This window comes from Bombyx mandarina, chromosome A1 (genome assembly GCF_030267445.1).
Source record: "Bombyx mandarina strain Sakado chromosome A1, ASM3026744v2".
In the NCBI taxonomy this organism is placed as follows: domain Eukaryota; kingdom Metazoa; phylum Arthropoda; class Insecta; order Lepidoptera; family Bombycidae; genus Bombyx; species Bombyx mandarina.
In genome coordinates this window covers 10,515,063-10,530,056 of record NC_143234.1, presented here as the reverse complement: position 1 = coordinate 10,530,056, position 14,994 = coordinate 10,515,063, and the positions used below count along the sequence as shown (strand labels likewise).

The 14,994-nt window shown below is 39.6% G+C and overlaps 1 protein-coding gene across 1 annotated transcript; it reads left to right on the top strand.

Moving 5' to 3' along the window:
- Positions 1-602: 602 nt before the first annotated feature.
- Positions 603-8,687, top strand: LOC114248627 (prostatic acid phosphatase). The gene is made up of 7 exons (XM_028181923.2): positions 603-759; positions 1,291-1,401; positions 2,245-2,481; positions 2,921-3,100; positions 3,469-3,589; positions 3,900-4,111; positions 4,823-8,687. The coding sequence occupies exons 1-7, from the start codon at positions 661-663 to the stop codon at positions 5,006-5,008; spliced, it is 1,146 nt and encodes a 381-aa protein (XP_028037724.2). The 5' UTR covers positions 603-660; the 3' UTR covers positions 5,009-8,687.
- Positions 8,688-14,994: the final 6,307 nt, after the last annotated feature.

Sequence of the window (14,994 nt, the reverse complement as noted above, 5' to 3'; positions counted from 1 at the left end):
GCTCCGGTAAACACTTATCACCTGGTGAACGTTAGCGCGTTGAACCATTTATGCAACAAAAATATTGACTAAGCAGTTCTAGTGCTACAGACTCTCGGATGTCCCAGCATCCCAGTAGGGCCGTCGCTGTAAGGCACTCTTCTTAGACGACTTCCCACAAGCCAGTACTTCTATTGGCTTCAATGTCCGATCTGAATCACTTCACTTCCTTCCCAACTTCACTTCCCACAGCCAGGAAATAAATACACGGATTGCAGTAGTTCACTTGATTCTGTATTACTCCACTTGTACAATTTTTAGCTATGTGTTCATTACAGGCTACACATCTTTTTGCCCATTTTTTCGTCTACCGCCTTTTTTAATAATGACTCGTCCTCACTACCGCTATTGCTCCCACCAACAGCGTTTCCATATCGCAATCCGAAAATTGTCTAATTTTAACACGATAAATATTATATTATAATTATTTTACAGACTTTACATTTATAGATATCAATAATGATTCACATCTTTTAAAAATATTATCAAAATATTTGGCGAGCCCGTCAAACCCTACAGATAACTCATAGATTAGCCCTAATAATTATCTAGTATGAAAATAAAAAGCGGTATATAAGCTCACAAAGCGACGTGCTATAGAGTAGGACTAACTCAGCCGACATGCGAGTCGTGTACTTTGTAGGCGTCTTGGCTGCGTTGGCCCAGCACGCCAGGGCTGGCGACGCTACAGACGGAACCGAACTGGTTTCAACTTTTTTGGTAAGCATTTGTACATTTTGTTGACACTCTAGTTGAGTTCCAGATGCAAGTCATTTTTTTTTAAAAAAAACCTTCATAAGATTTCAGTAGTCATTGTCGGCTGGATTGTTGAATTCTGTCACAAACAACTATTACTGGTAGGACTCCTTATTTTCTGGTGGTGTGAGTCCGCGCGGGTAGGTACCACCACCCTGCCTATTTCTGACGTGAAGCAATAATGTGTTTCGGTTTTGAAGGGTGAGGCAGCCGTAACTATACTTGAGACCTTAGAGCTTATATCTCAAGGAGGGTGGCGCATTTACCTTGTAGATATCTATGGACTCCAGTAACCGCTTAACACCAGGTGGGCTGTGAGCTCGTCCACCCATCTAAGGAATTAATTAAACAATTAAACTATGATCAAAAATATATCAAAGTCTTTCTGCCGTGCGGACGTTGAGTACCAAGCAGATGATGGTACATAAAGTACATTGACACTGGAAATGGGAAGGTGTGTTTGGTGAGGTTACAATGCGGCGTCTGTTTGTCCAGGTACATCGGCACGGCGACAGGACGCCGGTGGAGATCACCCTGGCCATGTCCACGGACCCCGCCGCGCTGGAGCAGGCCGCGGCTTCCTATGGCTTTGGACAACTCACTGAGGTATCGTTGTTTACCTTATTTTGTACCTAACCCAAATTAAATACTGAAAAGCAAGTTTGTCTATATACTGACGATAGACTTCAATTGTGAAGATACTCACAAAAAAGGAAACTATAATTCTTCATCTTCTTATTAGCCCATAGACGTCCACTGCTGGACTATAATTATTAACAATTAATTGCCGTGGTACGAAAACCTTGAATCCCAATAACCCGCTTAGATTTTAGATTTAAACCTCTGTTTGTTTGTTTATTAGAATATCAGAGTCATTCGGATTGTCAATAATCTCATTCTGACGGATTGCTTGGAACCTCTTTGTCTACGTAGGGCTTCAGTGCCCTCTGTGTTTTGTACCGCACGCTCCATGGGGAGTGTTTTGAGCGATTGTTCGCGATAATCTCTTTATCTCTTTTTTATAACGGCACCGCTCGCCAATAGTGTAGAATCCACTAATGCTATCTGAAACCGCTGCCCTCAAGCACAGTACGTTTTCAGATATATTTTTTGTCAAGTACTATCTAGCACTGGAACAAACTCTCCTTCACGGTGTTTCCCATGAAAAGCTTTCCAATAAATGACTTTCCCCAGACCAGGTTTGAGGACAGTCCTCAGCAAAGGTCCATAGACGCCCTGGATGTAAATACCACCGTCCACCTGGAGAGACACGGCTGAAATCTCAATTGCACTGGAATTATGGCTATTTGACTCAAAACGGCATGTACGATTGTTCAATAGCAAAATTAAGCAGTACACTGGTACCAGCCCACGTGGGCTCACGACTCATGACGCGTGCCATAACAAGTATTAGCGCGAGCAGCCTACATATATACATGTTGCCACCAGTTCGGTAAGAAGACCAGCTATAAAGTGGGAGAGTACATCAAGTCACGTTACGGCGCTCTGCTCTCGGACCGATACAACGCCTCCGAGATCTTCATCCGGTCCACGGACTCGACACGCACGAAGATGACTGTCCTGACCGCGATGGCCGCCGTCTACCCACCTCCCGAAGACAACTGGAGCTCAAAGATTCACTGGACCCCCGTGCCCTACACCACCGTGCCACCTAAATATGACCATGTGAGTACATTGTAGATATCTATGGGCTCCAGTAACCACTTAACACCAGGTAGCTCGTCCAACCATCTAAGCAATAAAAAAAACCAAAAAAAAACGTGAATTAAAAAATATATCCGATCCATCCACTGCTTACCACGGTTCTCCCCCAGGATCGTCTTAACGTGCGGTCCTGTGGATCTAATGTGATGTATTCGAGGCCAGGCCTAAACTAGCGACCACTAGCTGTGTAGCATATTGGTGAAATAATAATCGTTACACTGAAGCACTAGTCACATCGAAACAGTGGCCTGCGTCGGGGCAGACCGCTGTAGTCTGCACGGCAGCCCCTGACCGGTGGCGACCTTCAAACTCTCACAATATCAATGTAGACATGATGTAACCTTCCAGTGCAGCGCAAGCCTCACTCTGGACGTAAGATTGTTAAATGAATCTACTACAGAACCTGGCCAACCTCAACTGTCCGGAGTTCATCTCGTTCTACTACGACCAGTTCATGAAACCTTCCGAGAAGATGGCCCCCTACCGCGACTTCCTGGCGAGATGGTCTGAGATTCTCGGCTTCGACCTCGTGCAGATGCCCGCCTTGGCGTACATGTTCTACGACGTATACACTGCTCAGGTAAGCCCAGCCTGAGGCTTCAATTATATTCCGATTAATCAACTAAGCACATTCAACAACAATGCTGAATCCTCGTCTTACTGAGGCTGGGACACACAGACACACAAATATTAATCGTCATGGGTGCGTCATCGCTCCCTCCAGATCGTGCGCTCCAGACAGTCACTTTGGATAAACAGAATAAAAGAGAGCGTTTTCCTCATGGTGCTGCTGACATTGTTTAATGCAGATGAGACCTATCACTTAAGTCAACTTTCTTTCGAAATGAAATGTCGAAACTGAATCACACACAGTATTCGTAGTAAATATACTTATTTGAGGGAGGGTCGAGTGAAAGGGAGAAACACTGAGAGCTAATAATGTGCCAGCTCGGGCTGGGCGTCCCCCTGGACGAGGCCACGGCGCAGAAGTTCCCCGAGATCGAGGCGGCGGCCGGGGCGGCCATCGACGTCGTGTTCGGTGATGAAAACTACATCGCGCTACAAGCGGGTCCGTACTAAGCTAACTCACCTTTATGGACAACTCTTTCCTTTGTTGCTTCAGTAAGTAGATGAGCCCGCGGCCCGCCTGATGGTGAGCAATCGTCGGCGCTCATTGGCATGTGCGACACCGCGGCGGCCGGCGGTCGTGCAGTAGCATATGATCACTTGCATGCACCGCTCCTGTGTGCACTGAGCTGGCTCAAGGGTGCACTTTACAGATTGAACGTTATAGGCAATAAGTAATCACTGACAGACACGTGCATATGTATGTATGTTGAGTGCGAGATTGTTATCACGAGTGTGGGTTTCCTCCCCAGGAGTGTTGCTGAATGAGTTCTTGAAGGCGGCGGCGGCGGTGGTGGGGGGCGAGAGCGCGCGGCGGGTGCACGTGTACTCCGCGCACGACTACAACGTGTACTCCCTGATGGCCGTCTCCAGGATCAGTCCGCGACAAGGAGTGCCCAAGTACGGCTCCGTATTCTCCCTCGAGCTGAGGAAGGTCACCGCGACCGGGAAGTATGTAGTTTTGGTGAGTGCAGAGTGGGGAGAGACCGTCAGGACACTCGGCAGCACTTGACGCTCGCAGCGAGGAGCTTCATCTTTTGTGTTTAGGTTATTTTTATTTGAATATTATGACTATTTGGGAGTGACCGTCTTCACATAGTCTATGCGAATAGGTAATTGGTTTCAAGATCTCTACACTTTAAAATTCGAATATTAAAATTCTATAAATAATTTTGTTCTGCAGTTTTAAGATTTCCTTTTTTTATGTAGTCAAATGAGCATACGATCCAAGTGATGGTAAGTGTATCGCTCAGATAACCTACACCCATAGTTGCTGGCAAAGCCGGGTACAGGTCGCTGGCTGTCAAGAGAGATTTTAAATAGGGTTTCAAAAAGAACGTATCAGCCCTTCAGCCGCAGTCCAGGTAGTAAAAAGAGATGATCGCACCCTCTCAAATAACTCCTACGGCGTCCTACGACATCCCACACGGTGCAAAACATACGGAAAAAAAAAATCGCTGCGTAGACCCTGAAATGCAAACCTTCAGGGAGAATAGATTTTTTGATAGTTCCAAGGACTCTCAGCTCTGTGAAGTCAGACATAAGGCTACTATATGGTAATTATATGGTAGAGTTGATACTTGCAAGCTCGGTCACGAGGGCCGCGCGTTCAGACCAGTCCACACCAGTCCGTACCGCCCAGTGGTTCATAATACATATGTTTGTTTACTTTCAGCCCGTTTATCTAAGATCTCCGTACGAGCAGATCCAGTACCTGCAGGTGGAGGGCTGCAGCGCGCTGCTGTGTGACCTGGAAGAGTTTCAGCAGCTCACCTCCCGCTACGTGCTCGAAGAGGACGAGTGGAGGACAAAGTGCGGCTTCACGCACGACCTCGAAGTGGACGACTCCAGCATTAACTAAGAGTGCTCAAGTAGGACGTCCCTCCCTTTATAAAAACGAGTGTTTGTTCAGTAGTGTCACCTCCGGTCCTGAAGCGGACCCCTGTGCAATAATCATATCTTTTTTACAAATAATATTTATTTATTTATTTATTAAGTTGCACCAACAAAGTGATCATCAATACAAAACATTGAACAATTGACAAAAGTACATGGCAGATGTCACCTCAATTATAGGTACAATCGACAGTGCATTAACAACAAAAATAAAATAAAAATATATAACTAAGATTTGATTACATCTGATTGATTGCTTAAGATAAATTTATATTTAATGGGGAAATGATCCGCGACAGATTTTTCCTGTAAGCTGTGAGACAATTAGAAAAAACATCTATTTCACTTAAAATTAGTTCAGCACAATCGGACAACTCCGAAGGAACATTGACGGAGACCGCGCTACCCTGGACATTATTGTAGTCCCAAAGGATTCTCTGATCTAATTATATGGGAATGAATATGATAGAGCGGCAACAGCACACGGGGCCGGCCCGACCCTGCTGTCGCCTGTCAGTCGGCCCACCGCGCGGTAAGCCACCCTCGCTGAGAGAACTTCCCTGTGTCGTTCCCTGTACGAATACTCGCCCACTCGCGCACTCCTATTGTTCTAATCTTCAAATCGGAACTCAGGCCTGCTCGGATCGGAGGGACGGTTGTCCCTAGTACGGACCGCTGTTATAGCCCAAGAGCCCGCGACAGCCAGACCTTCGTTATTTTATAAAAGCTGAAAGTTTCTCTGTGTATGTCTCCAACACAGGTAAGAACGACCCGCGATTATAGAGTTTCGATTGTGGTTACTTGGGCAGGTAACAGGCAGTAAAGGTATATAAAATAGTACCTTAAATTCGTTAAAGTATAAAGGTTTTTTTTTAAATATTTACTCCAGAATATCTTTAGAAATCATTATATCCGTTGCCGGACACTTTTTCCAGTTGCTACCCCCTGCCAGACACCCCTAAACTTTAATAAATTTTAATTATACTTTCGTTATACTATAAAAGCTAAATTTTATATATGTTACTTAGGGACTTATAAAAATATGTTACCCCAATAGCCGGACAGTTTTAATGGTTCTTACATCTTGCCAGACACATTGAGAGCCCGCTGTAGGTACGAGCGCGAGGTAGCAACTGTTCAAGCGGGTGAGAGCGAGATAGAGTGCTTAGTCTATTGTGATCTTTTAAGATATCCAATAAAAAAATTATTTTATTACGTTCATAGCAATATTATAGAAAATAAAAAATGTTATTTTAATATTATAAAGTACAAACAAAATATTACATGTCAAAGAAAAATATTTAATCATTCTTATAATTTTCCTCATTGTCGTCGATATTGAACTGATGAATAAGGCGATATCAATATCGCCTTATTCATCCGTTTCTGTAAAAAATTAAGAAAAAATATACAATTTGAATAATAAAAAAAAAATGTACAATAATTTGTCATAATAATTACATACCTGATTGAGTTTTGAGCGAATCTCTAACATAACTCGGTAGTAGATCTTGGTGTTTGTCATCTTTCAATACCCTGTCATCATTATCCGGTTCCATATGAGGTTGGATTTTTTAGATGAGCATTATTCCAAATGGTATATACAGAATTTGATCGCAAAAATTGCTGCAATAGCTCGCTTTTACAAGGTGGTAGATTGCTAACGTCAAAATTTCGCAATTTCTTTCGGTCAAAAGCTTCGTTTACATTAGAGACTGTATAGGAGTCGATGAATAATTGAAGTCGAGCAGCATCAATATCAATTACATTACGGACATTGTAAGCATTGCATATAGACCTCTATTATAGATGTTTTGTTGTTGATCTAAATTTTCAATTGATTCGCTGTTACGGAAATTTTTGAAAGCTTCCTGGTACTCTGGATATTTTTTAAATGTTTTGTATGGTTTTAATTTTCCTTTCCTGAAGAACGCAGGATAAATCCTTTTTTTTTTTTGATTGAAAGATTACTGGTGGCCCGGAGGCCTTTCCAGCTTCACCAGGACAGTTGTTGAGTGAGTTCCACCTGATGTGTTTACAATTTAGGTCGCCCGCCAGAATGACAGAGCTTCCCATGCCGGGTAGCGCCTCGATATCACTGCTTAGAACGGATAAATCCTATAAACGACAGCTGATGTGCAGTAAAAGATCACAATAGACTAAGCACTCTATCTCGCTCACACCCGCTTGAACAGTTGCTACCTCGCGCTCGCACCTACAGCGGGCTCTCAATGTGTCTGGCAAGATGTAAGAACCATTAAAACTGTCCGGCTATTGGGGTAACATATTTTTATAAGTCCCTAAGTAACATATATAAAATTTAGCTTTTATAGTATAACGAAAGTATAATTAAAATTTATTAAAGTTTAGGGGTGTCTGGCAGGGGGTAACAACTGGAAAAAGTGTCCGGCAACGGATATCGTGATTTCTAAAGATATTCTGGAGTAAATATTAAAAAAAAAACCTTTATACTTTAACGAATTTAAGGTACTATTTTATATACCTTTACTGCCTGTTACCTGCCCAAGTAACCACAATCGAAACTCTATAATCGCGGGTCGTTCTTACCTGTGTTGGAGACATATACAGAGAAACTTTCAGCTTTTATAAAATAACGAAGGTCTGGCTGTCGTGGGCTCTTGCTCTATTACTGCCACTGTCTAGCTTCGACGAGAGTCTATAACATCCCATTATTCCCATTACATTCAGTACCTGACGAACCACCATAGCATGATCTTCTGATCCATAATCTCAGTGGCAACAAAACATAACGAGTACATGTTAGTGATATATTCAGTAAATATTCTAGATTACAGGCGTGTGACAGCAACAAATATTAATGTAAGTTTTGATAGTTAATAATTAATTAATTGCATTCATGTCATCAATGTGTTTTAAAAATCTTTAAAGTTTTCACAATGAAGCAATCACATAAACATCACAATGTTCAAGTATTTTAAATCAATCCAGTTTACCGAAATAAGCCATCACTAGTGCTATCTATTGCATGAAACACAAATGTTTCGCGCGAATTATAACTAGAGTTGGCGTATAATATTTGGTTGGCGAAATCACTCGTATTAGTTTACTAATATTACGCTAGATGGCATTAAAATAAAAAAACAAATTGATTTTGAACTGTAAATACTTGATATTAGTGTATCTTCAATACGTGAAGGAAAAACTTTGTACCCTTTTTACGAAAATTGCGCGGACGGAGGAGTATGAAATTTCCTACACTTATAGAGAATATAGAGAAAGAGTGCAGAATGTTAATATTTTTTTAAATTATGCCTAAAAATACATTAAATCAATAAATAAAACATAACACAGCTACCATGTATTTGACGCACACACGCATGCATACTATTTATTTATTGTCAAACTTTTGTTCTTGACGTCTGTGGTCAAATTGAGAATAGATTAAAAATATTGTTTGTCTTTGTTAATATTTTTCTATAGTGTAGAGTTAGGCAATCGCCTGATGCCCGTATTTGCTGAATGCACATCGGATGACCCCGTGCGTCATAACAGAAACTGCACCATTGCAGATTTAGCAATAAGTTTACTTAATAAATATATTGTAATTGTAAATTAGTCTTGTAGTACATTCAAACGAATAAACATCGTTTTAATTAAATAAATTCTTTTTTTTATAATTATCTCGTTCGCCGTTACTTAACTGTAGTCATGGCGAAATTTGTGATTATCTAATATATAAAATTCTCGTGTCACGGTGTGCGTGATTGAACTCCTCCGAAACGGCTCGACCGATTTTCGTGAATCTTAGCGTGCATATCGGCCAGGGTGGAGAATCGAACAACATCTATTTTTCATCCCCCTAAATGTTAAAGGTGGTCCCAAAATTTTATTTTTTATTTTTTAGACAAAATTTTGTGTTTTTGTTTTTTTATGATACCGCATCCAAAATACATACAACCCTAAATTTTCACCCCTCTACGATCAACCCTTATTTTTTATTTGTGAATTCAAAATAATTTTTTTTGCAAGAATTTTGTTTTTATTTTGTCATGACTTAGAATTAAAAATTTCATATTACTCTGAAATTTTCACCCCTCTACGTTCAACCCCTATTTTTGATTTGTTAATTATAAACTTTAATTTTTTTGGCAAGATTTTTTTATTATTTTGTCATGACTTAAAATAAAAAATTTCATAATCTATAAGATTCTCGTGTCACAACGTAATTTTTTTTTTTTTTTTGCTTAGATGTATGTTAGTTACCATACTCCTCTGAAACGGTTTGATCGATTTTTATGAAATTTGATATGCATGTTCAGTAGGTCTGAGAATCGGCTACTATCTATTTTTCATACCCCTAAGTGATAAATGTTAGGGGTTGTTCACTCCTAACATTTTTAATTTTTTGGACAATTTTGTTTTGTTATAATGAGGCGTTATGTGGTTGAATGAGGTTTTGTTATTTTTATATTCCCTCATCGTTCACAGCGCTACATGCCTCTTTCACTCATTTACCACATCCTTACACACTTACAATAAGTTAGTTTTTTTTCTACACTAGAAATTCCCTAGAAATCTTATATATGGCAAAACAACGCTTGCCGAGTCAGCTAGTAGAAGTATAATAGTTTTTTTTAATTTATTTTTTTATTGCTTAGATGGGTGGACGAGCTCACAGCCCACCTGGTGTTAAGTGGTTACTGGAGCCCATGAACATCTTCGACTTAAATGCGCCACCCACCTTGAGATATAAGTCTTTGATAGTCTTTGAAAATAGAATCATAATAGTGTACAAACTTATAATTTCAATTAATTATAGTCGAATTTCGACTACCGGGCGACCACTAGTGTTAATTAATATATTACAATGATTTATTTTTATTAAAGAGCTATAGCAGTTCTAATAAATAAACAGTTGGTGGATATTATACTCGTATTGTATTATAAAATAGGTAATTAGCCTTATTTAGTGCCAAACTAAAATTGAATTGAGAAGCTTATAAGGATATTTATTAAAATTAATTGTTCGAAGTCGGTTAGTTTGCGATAACATTTAAACATTTTCGTTGGTAACAGTAAGTTTAATTAAAATTACAAAAGCAAAGAACAAAGAACTGTCGCCATGTTGCCACGCTACGAGCTTTTTGAAAATTCATTGTCCTCATTGTACACGTCTGTTGTTGTTTGATGTCTTCGTTGTTCAATATCAGGTTGGCTTAGATCGAACTGAGTAGACGGTCAAGCTAACCGTGTTACGAGATCTAATTACATAAAATGTTTGTACTGTAGACGACACACCGCTGTTAATTGTAACTATTAATTAATTTATTGAATAAAAATATAGAAGTAGCCTAAATTGTATTATTAATTTTCGATAACAGCCGATCACTCTGCCAGAGCCCTCGCTTCGAGATCATTTAATCTCTTAGACTCTTAGTACCAGCCTTTCATTATCTTATTATACATGTCTGTACTGCTATTGTGTGTTCCTTTAAAAATTTGATAATTTCTGATTCAGTGTTATTTACTGGGATGAAAACATCCTTAATAACTGTCCTAGAGTTTGTTGATCTGTCCTCTACTCTGTGTGTGGAACCTGATGTGGACCTAATGTAAAATTGTTTCAACTGTTTATCAATAGCGTCGGATATTATAAGGATACCGTTATTTTCATTATAAGGTTGGGTATGATTTGTAGAAACTAATTGATCGGGGTCGACTGTTGTTGCACTCCTTGTGTCTGTCTCTTCGTCAATTTGAGAGGGATAGATACTGGTCATTTCTACGTCATTGTTGTTATAAGGTTGGTCGTTATTGTCAGTATTGTTACGTTCATTGTCTTGGTTATTCGGGTATTTAGTTTCTATCTCTGCCTGTCTCCGGGCGTTTCCGAATATTCTATTTATTATGTTGTCGTCACTGTTGTCATCAACATTAACAGCTAGAGAGTCTATACTATTATGAAAAATTTTTGCTCGGGATAGTGCGTCTGCGTTAGTGTTTTGTTTGCCCTTCTTATAAACAACTTTGTAATCATACTCTGCTAACTTTAGTTTCCAACGAGTTAATTTAGAATTAGGGTCCTTTAGACTCATTAACCATGTAAGGGGTCTATGGTTCGTATAAATTGTAAATTTACGGCCATATAAGTAAGGTCTAAAATACTTAATTGCCCATACTATCCCTAACAGTTCTTTCTCTATGGTAGAGTAACGGATCTCAGTATCTGATAATGTCCTTGAGGCGTAGCCTACTGGTTTATCTGAGCCCACCTTGCCTTGGGAAAGTACTGCTCCTAAAGCAAAGTCGGATGCGTCTGTCGTGAAAATAAATGGTTTGTCGAAGCAAGGGTATTGCAGAATTGGGGCGTTTGTTAGGATTTGTTTGCATTTATCAACTGCGTAAAAATTCGTTTGTATGTTTAACCTTTGCGTTATTTTTATTAGACATGCTGTTAAAGGTTTCGTCAACTTCGCAAAGTCCTTAATAAACTTTCTATAGTAACCGACTAGTCCTAAGAAAGCTTTTATGTCTTTTTGCGTTTGTAGTATAGGGACATTTAATGCTGTTTTAATTTTGTTCTTGTTAGGATTTAGTCCTTGGTCAGTTAATTCATGTCCCAGAAAGTTAACGTGCTTCTGTAGAAATTCTGATTTGTCTAACTGAACTTTCAGATTATGCATTTTGAATCGCTGAAATACTTATTTCAGTTTTTCGTTGTAGTTTTGAAGGGACGTCGCGGCTATTATGACGTCATCTAAGTACGTAAATACGTTGTCTATACCTCGGAGTATATGGTCCATAAGACGCTGGAAAGTGCTCGGGGAATTTTTTAGTCCGAAAGGCATCCTTAGGAACTCATAATGGCCTCTTTTAGTAGTAAACGCTGTTTTCTCTACGTCTTTAGGGTGCATTTCTGATTGATGGTAGCCGCTTGCTAAATCTATGGTCGTGAAATATTGTGCGCGCCCTAATCTGTCAAAGATGTCGTTAATGTTTGGTAAGGGGTACTTGTCTTCTATAATTCTGTCATTAAATCTTCTATAGTCAATAACAAGTCTCCATTTAACTTTTCCTGATGCATCCGGTTTTTTTGGAACAATATCTACAGGGCATGACCAACGGGAGATACTTTCCTTAATGATTCCTTGTTTTAATAGACCATCTACCTGTTTTTGTATTTTTTTTTTATTGCATAGATGGGTGGACGAGCTCACAGCCCACCTGATGTTAAGTGGTTACTGGAGCCCATGGACATCTACAACGTAAATGCGCCACCCACCTTGAGATATAAGTTCTCAGTATAGTTACAACGGCTACCCCACCCTTCAAACCGAAACGCATTACTGCTTCACGGCAGAAATAGGCAGGGCGGTATTACCTACCCGCGCGGATTCAGAAGAGGTCCTACCACCTACCAGAGGTCCTATCTCTGTTCGTTGTTGGGGAGCCTGTCTATAACTTCGTACAAAGATGGGGGTGTCGTCGGTTAGTCTTAATTCGTGTTTTACTGTATGGGTGAACGATAAAGGAATGTTTTCCGAGTAGAATATGTTACGGTACTGATAGCGGATTTTTGACGAATTTTCTTTAAATTTTCACACAGTTCTTTATCTATGTCAGTTTCCATCTCAATTTTGTTAATTTCGTACGTCTGACTCTTTTCTATCAACTGTGACGGTAGTGGGCTTAGGGCTAGCATACGATTGTTACTCACTATTTGCTGTGTTTCATTATAATTGATTATAGATGTCCTGAAAGTCCCGTTTTTTACTGTCACTATCGCGGCTGGTGACTTTAATCCTTTAGACCAAGTGAAATCGTCACAAATATAATAACCGTCGGTGTAATTTGTTTTAACCGTTAAGAACCTCTCGCAGTTCGGTTCTATTTTAACTTGCTTTACAGGATAGTTCAAAATTCAAATTCAAATTTAAAATCATTTATTTCAACTTAGATGTCAGTATGACACACTTGTTGAATGTCAAAATACAAATAACAATGTTAACTCTACCACCGGTTCCAAAAAAAGCCACAGTCCTGAGAAGAACCGACGAAACAAACTCAGCAGGCTTTTATTTGTTTTTGTTTTTTCTCAAATATTTTCTTTTTTTAAATAAATAAAAATATTTACAATAAAAGAAAAAATAAGTCAAAAAATCTAAATAGATTATTAGTATTTCAGTATTAAATGTTCGCAACACTTTGTTTCCGAAATCTATATTACAGCCTAATTTTTTAAACAAGTCCATCCCAATAAGGCCCTTATATTTGGGGTCAAAATCGACCAATAAAAATTTGTGGTGTATATCGGTGTTGAACAGGTAAGGTAAGGGTAAAATCACAACGTGTTCGTGACGAGTGTAGCGTGCGCGGTTTTTACTGTAAATGGCTCACGCTCGATGCAATGTTCGAGGCTAGTACCGGCTATTACATCCGGTAATATCATACAACGTGAGGCACCAGTATCTAATAAAAAATTACCTTGAAACTTCGGTAATTCAATGTAAGGGAGGTGGTCTTTGCCGTGGTGGTTGAGGTTAACAATCTTTATCAGCTGAGGTTCGATTGGTCCTCGTCCTGAAGAAAATCCTGTTGATTTGATCCTTCTCCCGACATATCTGGCATATACTCGTAGTTTTGGTCACTGTATTGCATGTTATGGTTATAGTACTCACCACTGTAATATAGGTCGTAATTGTCAGGGTAATACTGCTCCTGGCTATGCTGTGTGTAGAACATTTATTCCGGTGCAAAGCGCGGTTTTTCAGGCTGGTTTACTGACCTCATAGTGACGTCGGATACTCTTTGTGGTGGGTTCACTTGCTGTCGAGGTACATTTAGCTGTGGTCTAAAGTTGCCTGTATTCCTAAAGGTGCCAGATCCGCTAGGTCTCACATTACCTGACGCCGGCCACTCCTCCAAGACGGCATGGTTGGCCCTCGTTGTGGTTTTAGCTCCGGGTTCCAGCTATTGCGCTGGGGAAGGTTACTTACCGGGTAAGAGATTAGGTTAGACTTAGGTATTTCCTTTTGCTTATGTTGTATATTTAATGAACTAAAACTATTATTAAATTTATTAAACGCTAATCGCGCCTCCTCTTGTCTAGCCGTTACTATAGCTGCTTCCAGAGTCGAGGGTTTTGAAATCCTCACCCCAATAAAGTGAAAGTATAAGTGACTTACGTATTGATCTATTACCATACTTTCATAGTATGACTTATCTGTGTGTCTACCTACCACGTTTAATGTGTCTAATATTTCTCGCAAACGTTTACCAAATGACTCTGCGTCTTCGTTCTTATTACGACGCAACCTTATCAATTCTTGCATCAATTGTATTTCGTTGCGTGGTACGCCTAATCTACGCGTTAGCGCTGTTTTAATAGATTGCGAACTATCCACGTTTCCCTCGGAAGCTATTGCACAAATTGCAGTATCGCTCAGTTTACTCTTAATTAAACTAATAAGAGCGGGGTGTACCATAACTTGTTGATCCAATAATGATATAACATTTTCTACTTCTTTAATAAAATAGTTTAATGTTTTAGGGTTACCATCGTACTTATGTAACAGTTCAGAAACGAACTTATAAGTTGCTAGTTCGATGTTTGCCATTGTCATCTTTATAGGCTATACAACACAAAACTATAAAACGCACAATAACTTTGTAATAATGTTTTAAGTAAGACTATTAGCTAGTACTCTGCTTATTCTGTACGATAAAAGTGTGAAAATGAATTATCATCAACGTTACATGATCCGCGATTTTAGCTAACAATGAAGCGTACCTATGATCAGATTCAGCTACTCTAGTGTATGTAGTGCTTTGTTTATAACGATTTTAGTCTATACACAAACACACATAACATTCAGGATATAACGGCAGGAAATATAGCACAGGAAACTGGGAATACAACTTGCACTCACCCCAATGTCCCTTGCATCCCCAACCGGGCCTTGTAGTACA

Coding starts and splice junctions, on each gene's coding strand:
- LOC114248627 (XM_028181923.2), top strand. CDS start 661: ATGCGAGTCGTGTACTTTGTAGGCGTCTTGGCTGCGTTGGCCCAGCAC. Junction 760..1,290: donor AACTGGTTTCAACTTTTTTG/GTAAGCATTTGT, acceptor CTGTTTGTCCAG/GTACATCGGCACGGCGACAG. Junction 4,112..4,822: donor CCGGGAAGTATGTAGTTTTG/GTGAGTGCAGAG, acceptor GTTTACTTTCAG/CCCGTTTATCTAAGATCTCC.